Source organism: Prionailurus viverrinus, chromosome D1, assembly GCF_022837055.1.
Source record: "Prionailurus viverrinus isolate Anna chromosome D1, UM_Priviv_1.0, whole genome shotgun sequence".
Lineage (NCBI taxonomy): Eukaryota > Metazoa > Chordata > Mammalia > Carnivora > Felidae > Prionailurus > Prionailurus viverrinus.
The window spans coordinates 96,192,062-96,212,046 of NC_062570.1; the positions used below are offsets into that span (position 1 = coordinate 96,192,062).

General features: G+C 39.5%; 1 protein-coding gene across 2 annotated transcripts in view; it reads left to right on the top strand.

Annotated features, from left to right (window-relative positions):
• The window catches only part of TTC17 (tetratricopeptide repeat domain 17), a 127,510-nt gene that overhangs the window by 65,055 nt on the left and 42,470 nt on the right, over positions 1-19,985 (top strand). For both annotated transcript variants that reach the window (XM_047877449.1, XM_047877448.1), the window contains exon 17: positions 9,763-9,933. In XM_047877449.1, the coding sequence (XP_047733405.1) occupies positions 9,763-9,933 (171 nt within the window). The remainder of the gene's footprint in view (positions 1-9,762; positions 9,934-19,985) is intronic.

Here is a 19,985-nt window from a genome sequence, read left to right on the forward strand (position 1 = left end):
CTCTTCCCCGTTCAAAAAGATTATTCTAATTGCAGAACTCATACACACGCATACACACATGCACACACACACGCATACACACACACACACACACACACACACACACGAAACCCATTCTACATTGGTAGAACGAGCTCTTTTTTTTTAAGTGATTTGTGCCTAGGTAAGTTCTTTAGTGCACTGTGAGCCAACTAGTTGAAATGAACTCCCAGTTTTGAAATTTTTGTTTAACACAGTGAGCACTGAGTCTTTAAACCCTTTTACAAATATGATCATTGAATGAGTTCTACTCAGTTTCATGGCCTGATTGAAATAAAGCAGTTGAGCCTGATAATCACTAGAACAGAACATTAGTTTTAACGTGCATAACTGAGAATACGTGGCATATATCTGTGAATGTGGAATGCTAGCTTGGGGCTTTTTCCCCCTTTTTTTATTTCAGTGTTGTTATTACTAGTAGTCAAATGTTCTTCCTACTAAATTACTGTGCTCTTTGACCAAGAACATTTCAGTAATCTGTTACTTTTTCTTAACCACCAAGGTTTATTTGGTGGTTTATCTTGAAAATGTAGGAGAAATTTAAATCAAATTTCATAGCTGCTGAAAAGAGCACAGCTTTGGATTTGTTTTTTCTCACTTAGTTGCTTTTTATAACAACTAAGCCTAAATTTGCTGACCTCAAAGCAATTTAAACCTCTTTGGCTACCAGGCATTGCTTAATAATCCAGTCAGATCACAGATATCCAAAGTGATTATTATAAAAAATAGCAAGCATATCAAATTTCAGGAAAAAGGGCTGGAAGTCAGTAGCAATTGATAGAGTACCCACTGTTGATCAAATGTTCTGCTTCCTGCTGCACCTATAATAACATAGTCATGTTTCCCTTGACAGTGTGAAATATAGCTAGGGAAAAACCTAACATGAACAACAACAACAACAACAACAGCAACAAACAATTCACCACTTCTCTGACTGCCTAAAAAGCATAAATGCTAAAAGTTGGGAGACAGTAAGGTCTTAGAAGTGATGTTTTCAGGAGCAAAGTGGCCACCGAAGTGCATGCCTCCAGGTAACTGACTTGCATTTGGTGACATAAAACAAAAGGAAACAGTATAATGCCACCATTTATTTCTCTTAGCTTTTTTACTTGATTTAGTGCACTGGCTATATGTACTTACATAGATGCTCAAATCAGACTGCTTGTTTTAATTCCATACATATGAAGTGAGGTTTGCATCTAGGGAAGTGAACCTTGAAGTGAAGTCAGTCATCACATCACTTGAAGTGAAGTCAGTCATCTAGGGAACTTTGTTTCTGAAATCCATAAGGCCTTACTCAAAATGTTGTGTGGTAGAGGGACTTAAGTATCCTTTAAAAATAAAACAAAACCTTGGTTTAAATATCATACTCAGTATCCATGACAATGAAAAGGACAATTGTTAACACTCTTTTCATATCTGAGCCATATGAGCTATTACTAGGTTCAAACCCTTATCGATTCTGGAAATACTAGGATCTTGGGTTCTCATTTAAATACATCTGGATAATTCACTTAATCTGAGAAATAAAAAAGACCAGGTAGCCTTTGAGATCTTATTAGCTTTGACCTAGCATAATACACTTGCAGTAGGAAAAAGGCAAGCTTGATAATGCCCAACAAGTGCTTCTGATGGTAGGTCCCTTCCCCACCAAGCATATGTCTGTGGCTCCATTAATAGCTCGAGGAAGAGGACTAGAGTTAAGGTCTATTGATATTCCCCACTAGATTCCTTTCCTCGACATCACCAGGTGACCATTCACTTGCAGCAGGAGAAAAGAGAGGCAAATGATAAACCCCCAAGTTGTGGGTAGCTAGGAAATCTAAGTCCTTCCCCCTATCTCCTGTTTGTAGGCTTATTCTAAGCATTAAGGCTTGGGTAAGACCAACTCAACTGTATGGTTAACTCAAATAGATGTGCTGAATTTAAACTCTCTGACCACATAAAAACTAATATCATTCTTCCTTTGGCAAAGGCAGTGAAAATTGTAACAAACTGTAATATATGGTGATGATACTGTGGATAGCCTGTTTTCTTTACTACCCACATCCTGCTTTCCTGGATCCATGTGTTTGCTCATGTTTTTTGCAGCTTTCCCTCCACAAAAATCCTAATCTTACCCTTCCTTCAGAGCCCAATCCTACCATATGCTTTACCTGATTCCTTAATTATAAGTAATCTGTAACCGATCATTCTCCCTGTTCCTCTCCTTCAGCTCCTGTGTCTTGCCATCACAGTTGTGTACAAGACAGTGCTCACCTACAAGACTTCTTCAGCTCATTGGGAGCAGGGACCAATCCTATTTTCATTTTCATACTCTGGCCCACCATGCATTCTACACCCTCCTCCCACTGTTTAGCTCATAGAATGTACTTGACAAATTAGCTAGTGATATTTCAAGTTTGAACTACTGAGAATACCTAGTAATAAAGAGTAATTTAACTTGTGTCCACCCACTGTTTACCCAGAATGCTTTACACCAAACCTTCACTCAATACACACATATAAATATAGATCTGCTTTTCAGGTCTGCAGCCCCCACACCAGAGGAGGGAGAAGATGGAAGGAATTATATTGTCTGTCTTGTCCAGGAGAAGCTGATACATCTTACAGCCTGCATTCTCTCAGCCCCTGCATGCACTGTTTTTAATGAAAGTTGCAAACAGGTGTCCTTGTTGACCCTCATTGGAAAACTATCATTTATGGGTAAATCACTACGTCTGAGAAAATCTGTTGGGCTTATTTCCCCAGCATACTTGCTTGAAACAAATTTTGCTCTCCTGAGGTAAACCAGAGAGGAGTGCTGCTGCTGCTGCTACTCCTACTACTATTACTACTGCTAGAGCTTTGGCAGTTAATTTTCTTTCTTCTTCAGTATACTTTCTGCATGGGAAAATATTTTGTAGTAAACTTCTGGTGAATGTTTAAAGTCCCTTGTCTGGAGGTCAAATGTGATCTTTCACATTTCTAGAGGAAACAGTAGCTGCTGAGAGTTTGGATTCCATCACTGGTGTCATTTCTTCCACAGACTGCAGGTCATGGTGTCTGTGTGTCAACTGGCCCTGACTTTGCCCTCCATGCCACAGTCACTTAAGAGAAGGCCACATGGGAAGACAGGCCAGATTTACACCCAGCTCTCCCTTTTTCTCCTGTAAATGGAGGCAGGGAGCATAAGTCTACAGAAACCAGTGCATTTCAATCCCTAGACAAAGCAGATTGCCCTGCCATATGTAGACCAAGTGGTCCCCAGGTGAGAGTTCAACTCTGTAATATATAGTAAAAGGAAAACACACACACACGCACACACGCACACACACCTGTATTTGAGGTCACAGAGGTTTCTTTCTTAGTCTTTTTTTCTTTTATGTTTTATTTTTGAGAGAGAGAGAGAGAAGGCAAGGGCGGGGGAGGTGCAGAATGAGAGAAGGAGACATAGAATCTGAGGCAGGCTCCAGGCTCCCGAGCTGTCAACCCAGAGCCCAAAGCAGGGCTCAGACTCGAGAATCATGAGATCACGACCTGAGCCAAAGTCAGACACTTAACCCACTGAGCCACCCAGGTGCCCCCTCTTAGTTTTTCTTTTTTAAACTTCCTTCTGACTCATTCACCTCACCAGGAGGGAATGCCTATGTAATTCTGAAATTGCTGATTTCAAGTCTTTAATATGGTCTGTTTTCTATCTGGCATTGCACTTTTAAGGTCAGTCCGTACATAACCATTACTTTAAACCTCCTGCAAAGAATTCATTTGGCAGTAATTACTGAATGAGAGCAAGTATAAGGAGCCGATACTTCTGTTGAAATGATTTCTCTTGTGTTTTTCTAAGGAGAGGGCAGCGGAGGGCAAAGGAGGTGAGGCAGTCTCACCCATCTCTTAGATGTGGTCATCAGCAAGCTAGGTCTCACCCAGACCCAGGAGCTCTGAGTGCTCCTGTTCACAGTGGTTTCACTAAGGCAGTTTCCCAGGAATCCTCTCATTTCAGATAAAGAATCTAGACACAGAGGGGCGCCTGGGTGGCGCAGTCGGTTAAGCGTCCGACTTCAGCCAGGTCACGATCTCGCGGTCCGTGAGTTCGAGCCCCGCGTCCGGCTCTGGGCTGATGGCTCGGAGCCTGGAGCCTGTTTCCGATTCTGTGTCTCCCTCTCTCTCTCTGCCCCTCCCCCGTTCATGCTCTGTCTCTCTCTGTCCCAAAAATAAATAAACGTTGAAAAAAAAATTTAAAAAAAGAATCTAGACACGGAGAAGTAAGTTAATTTCCTCAAGTTCATACGAAAGGCTGCAGCTAAGGCTGGATTTGAATTTATACTGCGGAATGTTCCTTTTTGAACCAGGTCTACAGGACCTCTGTCACAACTTCTGGAGGTGGAAATCATAAAGGTACCTGTTCCCAGAAAGGTTTCTTTCTTCATCAAATATACCTATTAACTCTGTGTGGTGCCAAGCCCCACCTACCACCCACAGTTAATGTTTCCTGCTAATATTTTAAAGTAATTTTGCATAGCAGTGGTGAGCAACTTAAAGATATACTTCTGTTCACCTCATGATTTATCTTACTACCTTTTCTAAAAGATTAGTAGGGAAATATCATGAAATTATGAGGCAGCTAAAATTATAATAAAACATTCACAGTGTGTCTCTAAATTACATATATACAGAAAAAAATGGCTACAAAGCTGCATAATTTGAGTGCAGTTGAGTAGGAAGGTAAGGAGAAAGACAAATATTATAAAAAGTCACTCGTATCTGTTAAGAGGACAGTGTTACCTGTATTTTCCACCCAGGTACCTTACATTTAGTGGTATACACCAGAATGCCTCCTATAAGGTACCTTTTCCTATAGGCACAAGAAAGGCGCCTTTAGAGTATAATATAACCCTATTAGAACAGGGATGGTAGGAATATCTTTAGAATATTCCATTATTCACAAAGGCCATTTTTCTAACATCTGTTACTTTGTGTTCAGCAACGTCAAATTCAAAGTCAAATTCTAGTTCCCATTAGAAATCAGTTTATTTATGTCTTAGAAACTCATTGTATATAATAGGAAGCATAGAAGTATTACACTTACTTGTACGGGGGAAAAGAAAGTACATTAGAACAAGAACAATTTGGGGCAAGTAGAGCAAACCTTTAAGGTGTCACAACCTGACACAAGCTGTGGAGCAGCAGAGAGGTGGTAAGCTTTGATTGAACAGAATATAGGATCTACAGTCTGTTCTCATACTGTAAGGCCATGAATTCAGAGAGCACAGAGCAGACTGAGGCAAATGTCTAAATGTACTAAATATTTTGGGATTCAGATATGCCAAGCAGTGTAATCTGGATTAATTGCTGTCTTCTTCTAAAAGCCCAGTAGAAATCAACTCTGCCTACCTTCAGCATCTCCTACACACACGTGTGCACACACACACACGTGCACATATGTTGGCAGTTGAAATTAGGCAGATACCCTGATAACTTCTCGGGCCAGTTGTTCATACCAGAGATTCTGAGTTAGGCTGTAGCTAAAAGGCCGTGGTGAAAGAGATGACATTGGGATAATTTATTCCTTTGCAGCTTTTTGGAGAGCCAACAATAATAGCTTACCATGTGCTAGGCCATGGTCTCACTTCTTATATTTCAATCTCAACAACTTAGTGAAGTAGACACTATTATGAAACTCAGTTTGCAGATGAAGAAACTAATACACAAAAAGAATAAAAGTAACATGCCCTGCTTTATACAGGTAGAAAGTAGTAGAAATAGGATCGGAACTCAGTCCGGCTGCAGTCTGTGCTCTTACCCACTATGGTCTAAGGCTAAGAGAATTACATGAGCCTTTGTTAGTTCTATTTGACTAGCTCTAGTTATGTGGCTCTTCCAAAGTTCTGCTGCCTTTCAATTATTTGTGGCATTTCTTTATTATAACTCATCCTGAAGGATCCTAAGGTACCCAACCAGGAATCTCCTGACAACTTATGAGATTCAGAAGGTAAGGAGTCTTTTTAAGAAGTCAGTGGCTACCTAACTCTAGAAAATATTCTTCTGAGACCTTTGTAAATAGAATTATGAGAAAAATAGATTTCCTTAGCTTTACTAATGATAAGAGTTCCTGAGAACTTAGTTTACTCTGAAAACCTTTTTAACCACTGGATAAGTTGTGCCTTTGCCTTTGGAGACTTATACTTTGACAAGACCTATTAAATATTTGTTGTCCAGAACACCCTTGTAGGGTAGGTTAATATTAATAATCCAGTTTATACAGGTGACCCTCTAACCGCAGAAAAGAATGTTGACATGTCTGAGATCGCCTAGCAGTTCTAGAATCAGAAATACCCTACTTGGAGTTTTGTGCTTCCTTAGTATTGCCTTGTACTCATCCACTTCCAAGAAAAACCAAACTGCCAAGATTTGAATTAGATGCTAAACACTTTGTAAGCAAGGATAGAGCATTAAGCGCAGAAAAGGATTTCCATTTTCACCTGGGACCTTGTTATCTAAAACACTTTCTTTAAATCATGCAGTTCCTTAAAAAAAAAGAAAAAGAAAGAAAAAGAAATCCTACCTCTCAAGGTTAGTTTAAGCTACACAATCTCCTCATTTTTGCCTCAGCAAAAAATAATAGTCCTATGCACGGAAGATGACGTGTTCCTTCTTAGGTATCTTTCCATTTTTCCTTCTCCAATATTTTCTTGTGTTTCTTTAATGAGGACATCATGTCCACCTCTGCTAGGAAGACAGGTGACATTTTCCCCTGTGGGCAACTTTTTCTTCAGTTCCCCTTTGAGCTAGGGCAGACCTATACCAGCCCAACGAATCGAAGCTTTCCTTCTTTCCAAAATGCTTCAGTTCTCCTTCAGACAACTGGAAGGAACAATTTAAAAAACAGGCAATTTGACTTTGTATTATTAGCCTAGATAATTATGTAAATCGCACCAGAACACTGAGCCACCCTGCTTTTAACTGTCAGCCTAAGAAAATTAATATTAACAGCTCTAACCTTAAAGCATTAATTTTTTACTTGATCATTTTGATTCTGACTACTTCCAACAAATATTATAACATAAACTTCTTATTCTGCCTTTTTATTCCCAGTTCTCCCCGATCCCCTCTTCGGCCCTCTCTCTCTCTCCCTCAGATGTTGGCCCCAATTTCTTGAATTGGAGGACAAGACATTCTTAGAATGCACAAGGCTCGCTTCAAGAGGTTGTCTGGGTTTGAGGTCATGCAGGAGGACTAATTTTAGATTCATGCACATCATATCTTATAAATTACCTATGAGGCATTTTTAAATATTGCAGACATTTAAAAAGATGAAACCAATTAAATTTTTATAATGGGAAGAGAGTGGGAGAGAAAAATAAGAGATGCAAAGGTTAGAGGAGGAAGTCAACTGCAGAAAACACAGAATTTCGCTGGGTTCCAGTGTTAAAGGTTTGTCCTTTGTTTTTGTAACAGTGTTTTACTTAACCTGTGTCAAGGTGAAAAATGCTTTAGAGGCAAATTCACCGAAGCTGAAAGCAGAGAATGTACACTAGGAATAACATGTTTTAAAATTATCAGCATCACTGTCATCGTTTTCTGTCTGTTTTTAATAGTCATGCTTATTTATATCCCAATTAAGAGTTGTCTCTAAGAAGCATGACGTTCTTCATAGTAAATTGTAGTCAGTTGGGTGTGTACAGTTGTTTGGTGTCATTTCTTTATTTTAATGCTCTTATGCTTCACCTCCCCATATCTAATCTGCACATACTAGATGGTGAAGACACAAGTGGAGACAAATCCACTACCTCTGTCCTCTCACAGGAGAATTTGGAGGAAAAAAGTGACTATCATTGATCATAGCATCTTTCCTATCAGCCTTACATGGGCACACACACACACATACCCAACACCTTCCACCTCTCAAATTGTACTTCTCATCGCCTCCCAAACACAAATGAGAATTCCTGTTCCTGTTGCTTTGCTTAACGCATCATTATTCACTGCGTAGAATGCCACCTTCTCTTTTCTGCTAAAGAGGTAGCATTGGCTGGTAGAGAGCCAGGAAGCTTTCTACTAAGAGAGAACTGATTAAAATCTTAGATCTACCAGTCACTTACTATTTGACCATAGACAAGTTGTTTGATTTCACTGAGACTCAGTTTCCTTATCTTCAAAATAAAAGTTAATATTTCACAAGGCATTTTTGAGGGTAATTAGGAGAAAACATACAAAACATTCAACAGATATTGGCTCTCCTTGTATTTCCCCCTTTAAGTCCTATCTATTCTTCAAAATTCAAGTTCTGCCTGCTCCAAGTCTATTCTCTGAAGCACTTATGTTGCACACCATGCTGCCTCATTATTGTTCGTTGTCTTCTATTTACTGGCTTCCCAAGTTGCTTGCAAGTTTCTGGAAAGCTAAAGCTCCTCTGAAACAAAAAAATTGGTTTCTGACATGACCTTGTTAAATATGGTAGCCTCAAATGTGTGATAGTGTAGAGTTGGAAAATGGAAGAGACTCCTTAGGCATGCAGACCCTTTACTCCAAACTCAGTAGGTTGGGAAAGGTTTTGAGTCCATTATGCTTTTTTGGCACAACAGAAAAGGCGTGAGAGGTGCTTTCCTAAATTATGGAATCTAAAAGGGAGTCTTCAAATCCAGAAAGAGACTGTACTTCCATTGCTGCAGAGAGAGCTTAATTGGATACATACATCTCTTTGAGACAGTGTTCTATTAAAAATAAACCTTTAGAAAAAGAAAAGCAAACCTTTAGAGTATGTTTGAATGTTCTGGTAAAGGAGGGAAGTTACTTAGATACTCTTACCCGAAGACTTGTCCTGTGAGAAGAAAGTTGCAGGCTTCCACTGAACATATATCTTTAGGGACAGTGCCCATCAAACATAAGAGAGGAAGTGGAGTCCTATTCAGATAGCCTGATCACTGCCACATCAGACACAACAACCTCGTAATAGATTCCCTAGAGAATGACCATCAGGCAGAGCAGGATGGTTGCTCTTTATCCGTATAAACACACAGCCCCTAATAGGGTCAGAGCTCTTCAACTTACTGGCAAAATTGTAGTAAGAAGTCAGACTCACTATACATTTCAGACAGTATCAGAGAGTGCTACGATTGCATTCAAGATGTGACATTTTACACTAAAGTAAATCTTTACACGACCAGAATTTGTTTTCCAAAAGAAAAATCAGCATCTTTGTGATATTACAGTCTTGAACATGGATTCTCTGCCACCACCATCCCTCTTTAAGTCCTTTGTTTTTAATTTATAATCTGTTGCCTTTTGATATATCTTTCATTTTAAGCTGTAATGCAAGAACGGTATTATTTCTGTGGTATAGTTCATCTACTTCCAGACTTATCCGAGTACTAATCTGTCATTTCTCGCCTTTGAAAAGCAAATAGAAGGAAAACTACTTTTTTGTGATGTTTTTGACTTGCAAAGAAATGTTTCTAAGTTATTCATTATAAATGGAATGAGATCTTTGGGATGTGATCTTTGTTGTCGTAACTTTTTATCCCCCAAATACTTGGTTCTTACAATAGCCTTGCAGGTGAAACGATCTTGAGTCGCAATCATGACCTGGCTCAGGGTGCCAGCTCACGGATTTTTGTGTGTTCTGCTGGAGAAGAACTGACACTATCATCTTTTTGTTCTTCCTGATACTTGAAGACCTTGAGCCATGGGACTACCTAAGAGAGATGTTTCTAATGTGCTGTCTTTGTGTCTCTTGTCATTGAGGTAATTGTCATGAGAAAACCCTGGACAACAGCCATGACAAACAGAAATATTTTGACAACTCACAGTCACTGGATGCTGCTGAAGAAGAGCCCTCTGAGACAGGAACAGAGGAGGACCCTGTACTCTCTGTTGAGAATTCAGGGAGGGACTCAGATGCCCTTAGACTTGAAAGTAAGTTGATTTGACCTGAGCTGTGCTTCTGGGATAAAATCAACTCTCAAGCTTCGAGTTTAGGCTTTTCTCTACTCTCAGTAGTTTCCTTCTTTTAATAGCCACTCATTATATTGTAGAATTATGAGGTGACCCACAGGTGGTGAGGTTGAAGTTTTTATCATGTAAAAAAGCTCTTCATACTTCTTTTTCCTTCCACCTCAGTGTTGTCTTTTGCTAGAACAAACTTGCTTCATTTATATACCAGTTCTTTCTTCTTAATATCAGTAGTCTACTGAGTAAGTCATTGAAAAAAAGCAAGATCACTTGTATTTACACTAACCCAATAACATTTAAAGATTTGGAATAATAGACATACCAGGGCCTCTCCTAAAATTCTGTGGCCACATTTTGAGCTATGCTATACTGAACAGTTCTTAACATTATCAGTCAATGCATAATTGCCAAATTGAATGACTTTTTAGTACTCATCCTGCTTAACCACTTTGCTGCATTTGGATCTATGCACAGCTCCCCACTCCTTGAAACTCTCTTCCTTTTCCTCTTGGCTTCTGGGGTATCAGTTGCTCTTGGCTCTCTTCCTGTCCTCAGGACATCTGCAATTTCTTTCACTTATTTCACTTAATTTCTTTACCCCTTATTTGTTAGGTTACACAGGATCTCAACCTTGGCCTTTTTTTCTTATCCCTCTTCTTATCCCTCTGTGTTATCTCTTGTATCTCTTGTATCTGGTGTCTCAGATACTTCAGAATATATCAGTGACTCCAACTCTGTATTTTCAGCTAGGACATTCTCTACAACTCTAGATCTTAGTTCCACTTTTTTAGTGGTCTCTATCTAGATGTACAATAGGCACTTCAAATTTCATATATCCAAAATTGAGCTTGTTCTCATTTTCATCCTATTTCTTGAACTGCATCTAATTCCTATATCCCTGTTGTCTGTTAATGGCATCACAACTCACCAGTCACCACTGTATCCAAGACCTGTTGCATCTGTTTGTCTCTTCATCTATTCTTCCTGCCACTGCCTGAATTCAGACTTTTTTCATTTCTGCTTGGGCTATTGCAATAGCTTCATAATTGAGTTCCCAGTATCTAGTCCTTTACTTTAGTCTGTGTATGGAGTGTGTGTGTGTGTGTGTGTGTGTGTGTGTAGGAGAGAGATAATTCATGTAAATGGTACAGTATTTAAAAAGCAGAAGCAGTTCCTGTTACCAATGTATTGTGTGTCCAAAGAGTTGTTTCTAAAATAAGAGCTGATTGGGACACCTGGGTGGCTCAGTTGGTTAAGTGTCCAACTTCGGCTCAGGTCATGATCTCACAGTTCGTGAGTTTTTCTTTTCAACGTTTATTTATTTTGGGGACAGAGAGAGACAGAGCATGAACGGGGGAGGGGCAGAGAGAGAGAGGGAGACACAGAATCGGAAACAGGCTCCAGGCTCTGAGCCATCAGCCCAGAGCCCGACGCGGGGCTCAAACTCACGGACCGCGAGATCATGACCTGGTTGAAGTCGGATGCTTAACCGACTGCGCCACCCAGGCGCCCCACAGTTCATGAGTTTGAGCCCTGCTTCGGGCTCTGTGCTGACAGCTCAGAGCCTGGAGCCTGCTTTAGATTCTGTGTCCCCCTCTCTCTCTGCCCCTCCCCACTCATGCTCTGTCTCTCTGTCTTAAAAATAAATAAAACATTAAAAAAAAAAAAAGATCTGATCAGGTAAGTTGCCTGTGTTTAAAATTTTCAGTGGTTCTCTATTACCTATAGGAAGAGTCCAGGTACCATAGTGAGGGATAGGAAGCAGTTTGGTCCTTAGTTTTGTCTTCAAGATTACCATCTACTAGTATTCTACATAGCAGGATGTACAGTCCTTTTACCATTTCCCTCACATGCCATGCTTTTGAGTCTCCATGTCTGCACAGGCTGGGAATGGCCCCTGTGTATTTTTTGCTTTATATGGATGACTGTTGTGCATCTCCAAGATCCAGCTTAAATGTCACCTCTTCGGTGAAGCATTCACAAGGGTCTCCAAGCACTTAGCTGCTCCATGTGCTGTCTTGTTCCCACTTTTTTTTCAGGGTACATTTCATACAATACGATGCTGTGTGTCTTATCTCCCATCAGACTATGAAATTCTTATATGTCATGTCCTATATTACTGTTATTTCTGTGTACAATAAATATATTCAAGTAGTGAGATGTGGCATTTGCCTTCCTGTGTAGGTTGGATTAACATATTTAGCAATTACAAAATCTGTGTTTCCTTATAAGTGGTATTTTATATATATATATATATATATATATATATATATATATATACACACACACACACACACACACACATATATATATACATATGTGTATATTTGTGTATATATATATATATATACATATGTGTGTATATATATAAAGGATGTATACAAGAAGCAAGCTTGACCTTAAAAGAGAAGTCGTGACCTTCCCCTTTGCAGATTTAGAAAATTAATTGCATCAGTTCTGTCAGAAATCATTGGGCTTTAAGGAACCAAATTTCTATTTACCAATTCAAAAGAGGTGGATTCTTAAACTGGGTAGTTGTTTTGTTAATTTACAAGGGAGCTACTCCTCTCTGGTGCCTGACAGCCTCATGTCTCCTTCTGGCATCAGGTACCCACATAACCAAATGGACATCATGAAGTTGCTTGATAAACTCAGAATCACCAGAAATGAAACTGAGTGATGTTAAGGGGTATTTTATTCAATTTATACAAACTGTTCCTATTCCAATATAATATAGCTCCCTAGTGACCAGAATACTCATGACTACCAAATTAGTCTTTTTTCCTAGGATAATTTAGAATAAAACCCAACCAGAACCTTACTGTTTGTCTCCCCACTTTCTGGGTAGTACATCATTGCTTGAGACAGATTATAACCTAGTGCCTAAGTTTCTTTAGTCTCATGTTCCCCATGGAGTTGTCCCATCCCTGTCCTGGAAAGGCAGTATGGTTGCCCTGGCTGAGATGGGAGCTTTTCCATGTCCCTTCAACATCAGGCAGACTATCTCTTAGGGTGGATTCCTTTTCAGATTGCTAATTCAATCCATAGTGTGATGATGACTCTTACTAGTTTCACTCTCAGGTACTAACTTTTCTTTGCTATATGTCTAAATTCTGGGAGTACCTTCTTCTTTTCCCTAGATACTAACAAGTCCACTGGGACTTCATTCGTGGTATGTTAGTATATTCATGCCAGCAGGCTTCTTATAATGTGGTTAGCAGAGTGAGAAAAACTCCCATTTTTTAATGCAAGTAGTGTGTTGTAATAAAAAGCCAACCATAGACGTTAAAGAATTTTTGAAAATTCTGTTTTTGGAAGAAAATTTAAAGAAGTACAAATAAATTTATTATAAACATAAGTAACCATAAACGTATGAAAATGACTGCCTTTCTGTGATACTTTATAATTTACAAAATTTATGTGCTCGCTTTGGCAGCACAGATCTATAATTGGCAGACTTACGAATTATGTATTAACCATGTGAAATAGGTATTATTATCAAGCCCATCTTATAGATGAGAAAATTGAAACTCAGAGAAGGTGAGTCCCTTGCCCAAGATCATCCTCAGGTCTTCTGATCCCATACATTTGCCTGTGGGTCTCAGAAATCGGGGGTTGGTGCATTAGAACTTATTTTTCAGTTGGTGAGGTCATTTTTAAAGAAAACTAGCGTGTGCTGTTACCATTATTTTATAGAATAAAATTTTAATGTCAAAAAGTAACAAAGACGATCTCAGAATAAAGGTCAGTCTTTTTCAAAAATGGACAGTTGGCAACCTTACAACAAAAACTTGTGTCTGGATGGGTGTGTGTGTGTGTGTGTGTGTGTGTGTGTGTGTGTGTGTTATAACTCTATGTACGTACCCTTTTTCTGTTTCTCATTTTACTAAGGATTGGTACAAACTGTGTCACTGATTAACATTTGGAAACCACTGCTTTAATACTTCATCATCTAGTACAAAATTCCTCCCCATAAACCTTAGCTGTAGAAGGAAGAACATCGGTTTTGTAGTTGGAAATAATGCTACCATGTCCTTTCTCCACCACCAACTAGTTGATAAATCTTGGGCAAGTTACTTATCTTTGAGCTTCCCTTACCTCTTTAATTTAAAACTAAACAAAAAAAAAAATGCCTCAAGTGATTAGTATTTAAATGAAATAACAGGGCAACATTTATTTTAGTGCCCGGTACACAGTTGGAAGTCAGTAAACGTTCACTTCTGTACACATAGGTATGACTCTATTGCATCTGTTAGAGGCTGCTTGTGAGCCACAGTCCTCACAAGTACTTATACACAGTATCTGCTCAGAAAACATCTGTGCAGTTAAAGGGAGCCCTGGCATTTGCACAAGAGTTGTTCCAGGAAAGATTATATGCTTTTCTGAGGTATCCTCTTGAAATTCCTAGTTTTCTCTTGCTATACTGACCCCGCTCAAAGAAGGAAGAACATCATTGGTGCAAATCAAAACTGATGACTTGGTGTCGTCTTCTCAGAAGTGAATCATTTTCTTACCTACTGAGTCTGAGTGATTTCATTTAAACCTTTTGTGCTTTGTGATTACTGGCTTTAAGTATTACGCCATTGTTTATGCATTAAATCTTAAGGTAGTCTGCAGCTTTACACCATGACTTCAGAAGCAGATCACTGCCTTTTTTTTTTTAAGTGTATTCATTTATTTTGAGAGAGATTGAGAGAGAGAGTATGAGCAGGGGAGGGGCAGTGAGAGAGGGGGAGAGAGAATCCCAAGCCGGCTCTGTGCTGCCGGCGTAGAGCTGGACGCAGGGCTCAATCTCATGAACCCAGAGATCATGACCTGAGCCGAAATCAAGAGTCAGATGCTCAACCAGCTGAGCCACCCAGGCGCCCCCAGATCACTGCCTTTTAAAGAAAATTCTAGAACTCAAGACAGAATTGCCCAAGGTCTTATGGTGGTGGAGTCCTTATTTAAAGACAAATGTGTCTAATTCCACAGTATACTCTTCTTATTTTGTGAAACAGAGGAATGTATTTCTCTCTGGTATCATTTTCTTTTTTATTTTTTTTAAATTTTTTTTTCAACGTTTATTTATTTTTGGACAGAGAGAGACAGAGCATGAACGGGGGAGGGGCAGAGAGAGGGAGACACAGAATCGGAAGCAGGCTCCAGGCTCTGAGCCATCACCCCAGAGCCTGACGCGGGGCTCGAACTCACGGACCGCGAGATCGTGACCTGGCTAAAGTCGGACGCTTAACCGACTGCGCCACCCAGGCGCCCCTCTGGTATCATTTTCAAAGGTAGAATGTGCCCTGGGTGGCTTCAGAAACCACAGTCTAGTACTCCAGCCTGTTGGTGTTAATCATGCAAGATTTTCTAGAAGAGATGTTTTGAGTCAGATTTTGAAGGAGGGACTTTTTTGTTGCTGATCATCTCTTTCAATGTGTGATCTTTACCTCTGTGTACTGTCAATCTGTTCTGTTTTGAATGTAGAACTTACCTTTTCATCCTCTGCTCCCTAAAACTCTTCTTGAAATGAATCTCCCTTCCAAGATTATTAATACTGTTTCTCACCCAATACAGTCACTTTCTTTTACTCCTCTTCTGATGTCCCACTCCCTCTCAATGATTCATTGTAGGGCTTCAGCTTTGCTCCAGTCAAAGGGAGCTCAGTCTCCCCTTGGCAGCCCATTCCATTTTCTGGTTGTTCGAAAGTCTTTCCTAATATTGAGCTAAAATGTGGCTTCTCATCTCTGGTCCTGAAGCTCACAAAGTCAGTCTTGTGTCTCATCAATATCACATTTAAAGATGATTCTTTTCCTACCTACTCTGCCCCTCCATGTTTTTGTTTTCAGCTAAATGTCCTCATTTCCTTGAACAGCTCCTGTTAGGGCTTTTTTTTTTTTTTTTTTTTAATTTTTTTTTCAACGTTTATTTATTTTTGGGACAGAGAGAGACAGAGCATGAACAGGGGAGGGGCAGAGAGAGAGGGAGACACAGAATCGGAAACAGGCTCCAGGCTCTGAGCCATCAGCCCAGAGCCCGACGCGGGGCCCGAACTCACGGACCGCGAGATCGTGACCTGGCTGAAGTCGGACGTTTAACCGACTGCGCCACCCAGGCACCCCTGTTAGGGCTTTTAGTACCTTACCACTCTCAAAGTAATCTCTCCAAAATTTAAAAAAAAAAATCTTTCTAGCAAAATATTTTTCAAGCTTGATTTTTTTGTGTGCAGTATATCAGCTACTGTTCCTTCGATGGGATCACCTTTGGTTTCTTTAGTCTTTCATTTAATATGATTTTGGGTACTCTCACCAAGTCGCTTTTCTGTGAATGTGCTTTGCTTTGAAAATCTCTTAAACTGAGGCGCTCACACGTAACCTTGAATCTCCAGGTGTATCTGGAACATTGCAAGATTATGCTGGACTTCTTTTTCTTCTCCTTCCACCTCCTTTTCCTCTTTCTCCTCTTCCTCTTCTTCCTCCCCCTCCTCTTTTCCTCCCTCTCCCCTCCTCCCCCCCTTCTCGTTCTTTTTCTTTTTATCAAATTTTTTTTTTCCTTTTAAATTCAGGACTACATATGCTTCTCTCCATCTCTCAACACTTCTGCTAGTCCCTGTGATTCTTAACAGATTACCTGACATGGCTCAAACTCAACTCTAAATTTTCCTAATATTCTGAGATAGGATTTCTCAAGTGAGAAAACATGAACTCATCTGAGCCTCACTGTGGGTGCTTGCAGTCTCCTCACTTCATAATATTTATTCTCCTTTTTCCAATATGAAAATGGTACATGTTAAAGAAGGTAAAGAAAATAATAGAGATATTGATCTCAGTTTCTCTGTTTTCAGTTTATAACATACCATCTGTCCCATAAGCAGAAATCCTAATATTTATTTTTTATTCTTACTTTCAAGTATAATTTAAAACGTTCTGAGATCCCACTATAGTCCAGACCTCTCTCCAGACCTGCATTCTGTATTTCCAGCTGCTTATTAGACAATGCCTGGAGCTATGCTCCTCCATCCATTCTAACCTAGACCATAAGCTACATGAGATGTTATATTCCGAGCTCTCAGCACATTTTTGGACGCAAGCAACAAATGCTTAAATGAATTTATTAGTAAGTGTCTGAAATCCCAACATGTTGTATCCTGTTGCCCTTTCCTAATTCCATAGTCTTTGTAAACAGCATTGTTTACGTTTTCACAGATTCTAAAACTTCATATAGTAGGAGCGCCTGGATGGCTTAGTCAGTTGAGAGTCAGACTATTGGTTTTTGGCTCAGGTCATGATCTTGCAGATTCGTGAGATAGAGCCTTGTGTCGGGCTTTGCACCAACAACATGGAACCTGCTTGGGATTCTCTCTCTCCCTTTCTCTTGCACCGCCCCCCCCCCCCCCCCGCTTATGCTCTCTCTCTCTCTCAAAATAAATAAGTAATAATTTTTTTTAGAAACTTCACATAGTAAAAAAATATCATTATTTCACATTAGGCTTTGAAATCCTGAAATCATCTTTGAACTTATGCTATTCTTTGTTATGATATCCATTTAACCACCAAATTCCATTTTTCTCCACTAAAATATGAAGTACCTCTTTCCCCTCCCTTTTTAACTTGTCCCTTTTACAGGGGTACCTAGGTGGCTTAGTCTGTTAAGTGTCTGACTTAGGCTCAGGTTATGATCTCACGGTTTATGAGTTCAAGTCCTGCATCGGGCTCTGTGCTGACAGGTCAGAGCCTGGAGCCTGCTTCAGGTTCTGTCTGTCTGTCTGTCTGTCTCTCTCTCTCTCTCAAAAAATAAACATTGAAAAAAATTGTTTTAATTCCCCTTTTACAAACCTCACCCTAAGCCAGTTTCCCTTTAAATAACTTTGTATATAGATTGTTGAAATGCCTTTCTAATTGGTCTCTTTGTCCTCTGTCTTCCTTCTCCACCCCCAGTTGTGCCAAGTGATTTACCATTCTAACCTTCACAAACACTATGGCTCTCATCTTGTTATTCTTCTGCTAGACAAACAAGAAGCTCCCTTTACGCTTAGTCTTGCTCCCAACTTTCCCAGATATCCTCAGTATTCACCTACCTTCCCTAAGTATCTTGTTTGCTGAGATCATCTGTATACATTCTTTGTTCTAATTCTTGTGAAAGTAGTAATGCCTTCACATACGTTCTTCCTTACACCTGCAGTATTTGTACATACGGGTGTGAGAGTATATATATTCATATGCTCCTCCCTCTGGGGAGTGCCCTCCCCAGGCCTCTCTCTGTCTAAATCCCGCCTCACTAGCCTGCCTTCCTCTAAGAAGCATGTTGTGACCACATTCAATTATGCTTTTCCTCTGGAAAAAAAAATATTTAAATGTAATTGCTCTCTGATTGTTTAATGTATGTAGTTTTGTGTCTCCAAATTGATTATACAGTTGATCCTTGAACAACACAGCTTTGAACTGCATACATCCACTTACACACAGATTTTCTTTTCAATAAATACAATATAGTACTGTAAATGTATTTTTTCCCTTATTATGTTCTTAATAACATTTTTAGCTTACTTTATTATAAGAATATAGTATATGACACCCAAAACATACAAAATACATGTTAATCAACTGTTTATGTTATCAGTAAGGCTTCCTTCCGGTCAGCAGTAGACTATTTGTAGTTAAGTTTTTGGAGAGTCAAAAGTTATATGTGGATTTTCGACTGTGCAGGGATCAGCACTCCTAATCCCCATGTTGTTCAACTGTATTTAATACCTCAGAGTCAGATTCTCTATCTCATAGCATGGAAATAGGCACATAGTAGGCTCTAAATAAATAAAGATTGACTTATTGTTTAAAACTCATAGCACATTTTGATCTCCCCATTCCTCACCTTTATTTAGCACTGTTCTTTAGGAATTGCTACTACCCCAACCCCTGCAGCCTTTGAAAAGGATTAATGGCTGCCAGCAGGGAAAGCCTGCAGCAAGTTCCATAGTCTCTCTTGACTGGAATACTGATCTCCATCAATGAAAGGCCCTTTCTCTAAGAACTTTTTAATAATGATAGATATTACCGTATGGTATGGGCGTAGGGGAGCATTAGCCTTTGGACCTGGGCTTGCAGAGCTCTTTGCAACTGAACAACTTCATTTATTTAGAATGCTTTCTAAATAGCAGTAGTGGAAATAATGGAAATGGAAATAAGGCTTCCAAACACAGCATCCCTATGCAGCTCTAACTATACACTGGGGAATTAGTTACCTGCAGTCTACCTTTGGCCAGAAGCCACTTTTCTTTAAGCCCATACTCTTGGCTGCAGCCAAATCTATCAAAAACCCTTTCCTGTCTCAGGACCAGGTACAAGGAATCCCATGATAGCCATAGGAGAAGGAAGGAGAGGAAGCTAAAATAACGTGAGGAATACTTAGAATTCTGTTGCTACAAGTCAGACGGCAGGCCATTCTTCTAATTAAGTTGCTTTTTAGGGTCCCTACAATAACCCTGTCCAACTGCTTTTCTGAGTTAGCTACTGAGAAATTTGTAAATCATATAGTATGCCAGACTCTGTTAGAGACATGGCGCCTGCTTTTAACCCATGACAAGGTAAACCTTAGACTTTAAAAAGTCTTTAATTGCCAGCAGGGCAAGACAAAAGTAGGAGCAGCAGATCCTCAAGAACCTCACAAACCAAATTATTCCTGAATTCCATTCGTTCATCCTACAACCGCACCTATTAAGTGTCAGGTACAATGTTGGACATTCAGGATATAGTAGCAAACAAGATAGAAACTGAAAAGTAGAACTCTTTGTCAATCCTACATTTATACTACTTGCTACATAATTTAGACAAGTTACCAACCATTTTTATCTGAATATCCCAAAGAAAATGCTTTTACAAACCCCTATTTTACTTCATGCTTTTTTCAGAACTTCATTAATAATAATGATAATAATAAGCAATAAAAACCAGCAGATTGGTTCAGAAAACCTAAAAGACACTTACCTGAAAGGAGAGCAGTATATTTCCAAGTCACTTGTTAAATGGAGAAGCGGTAAA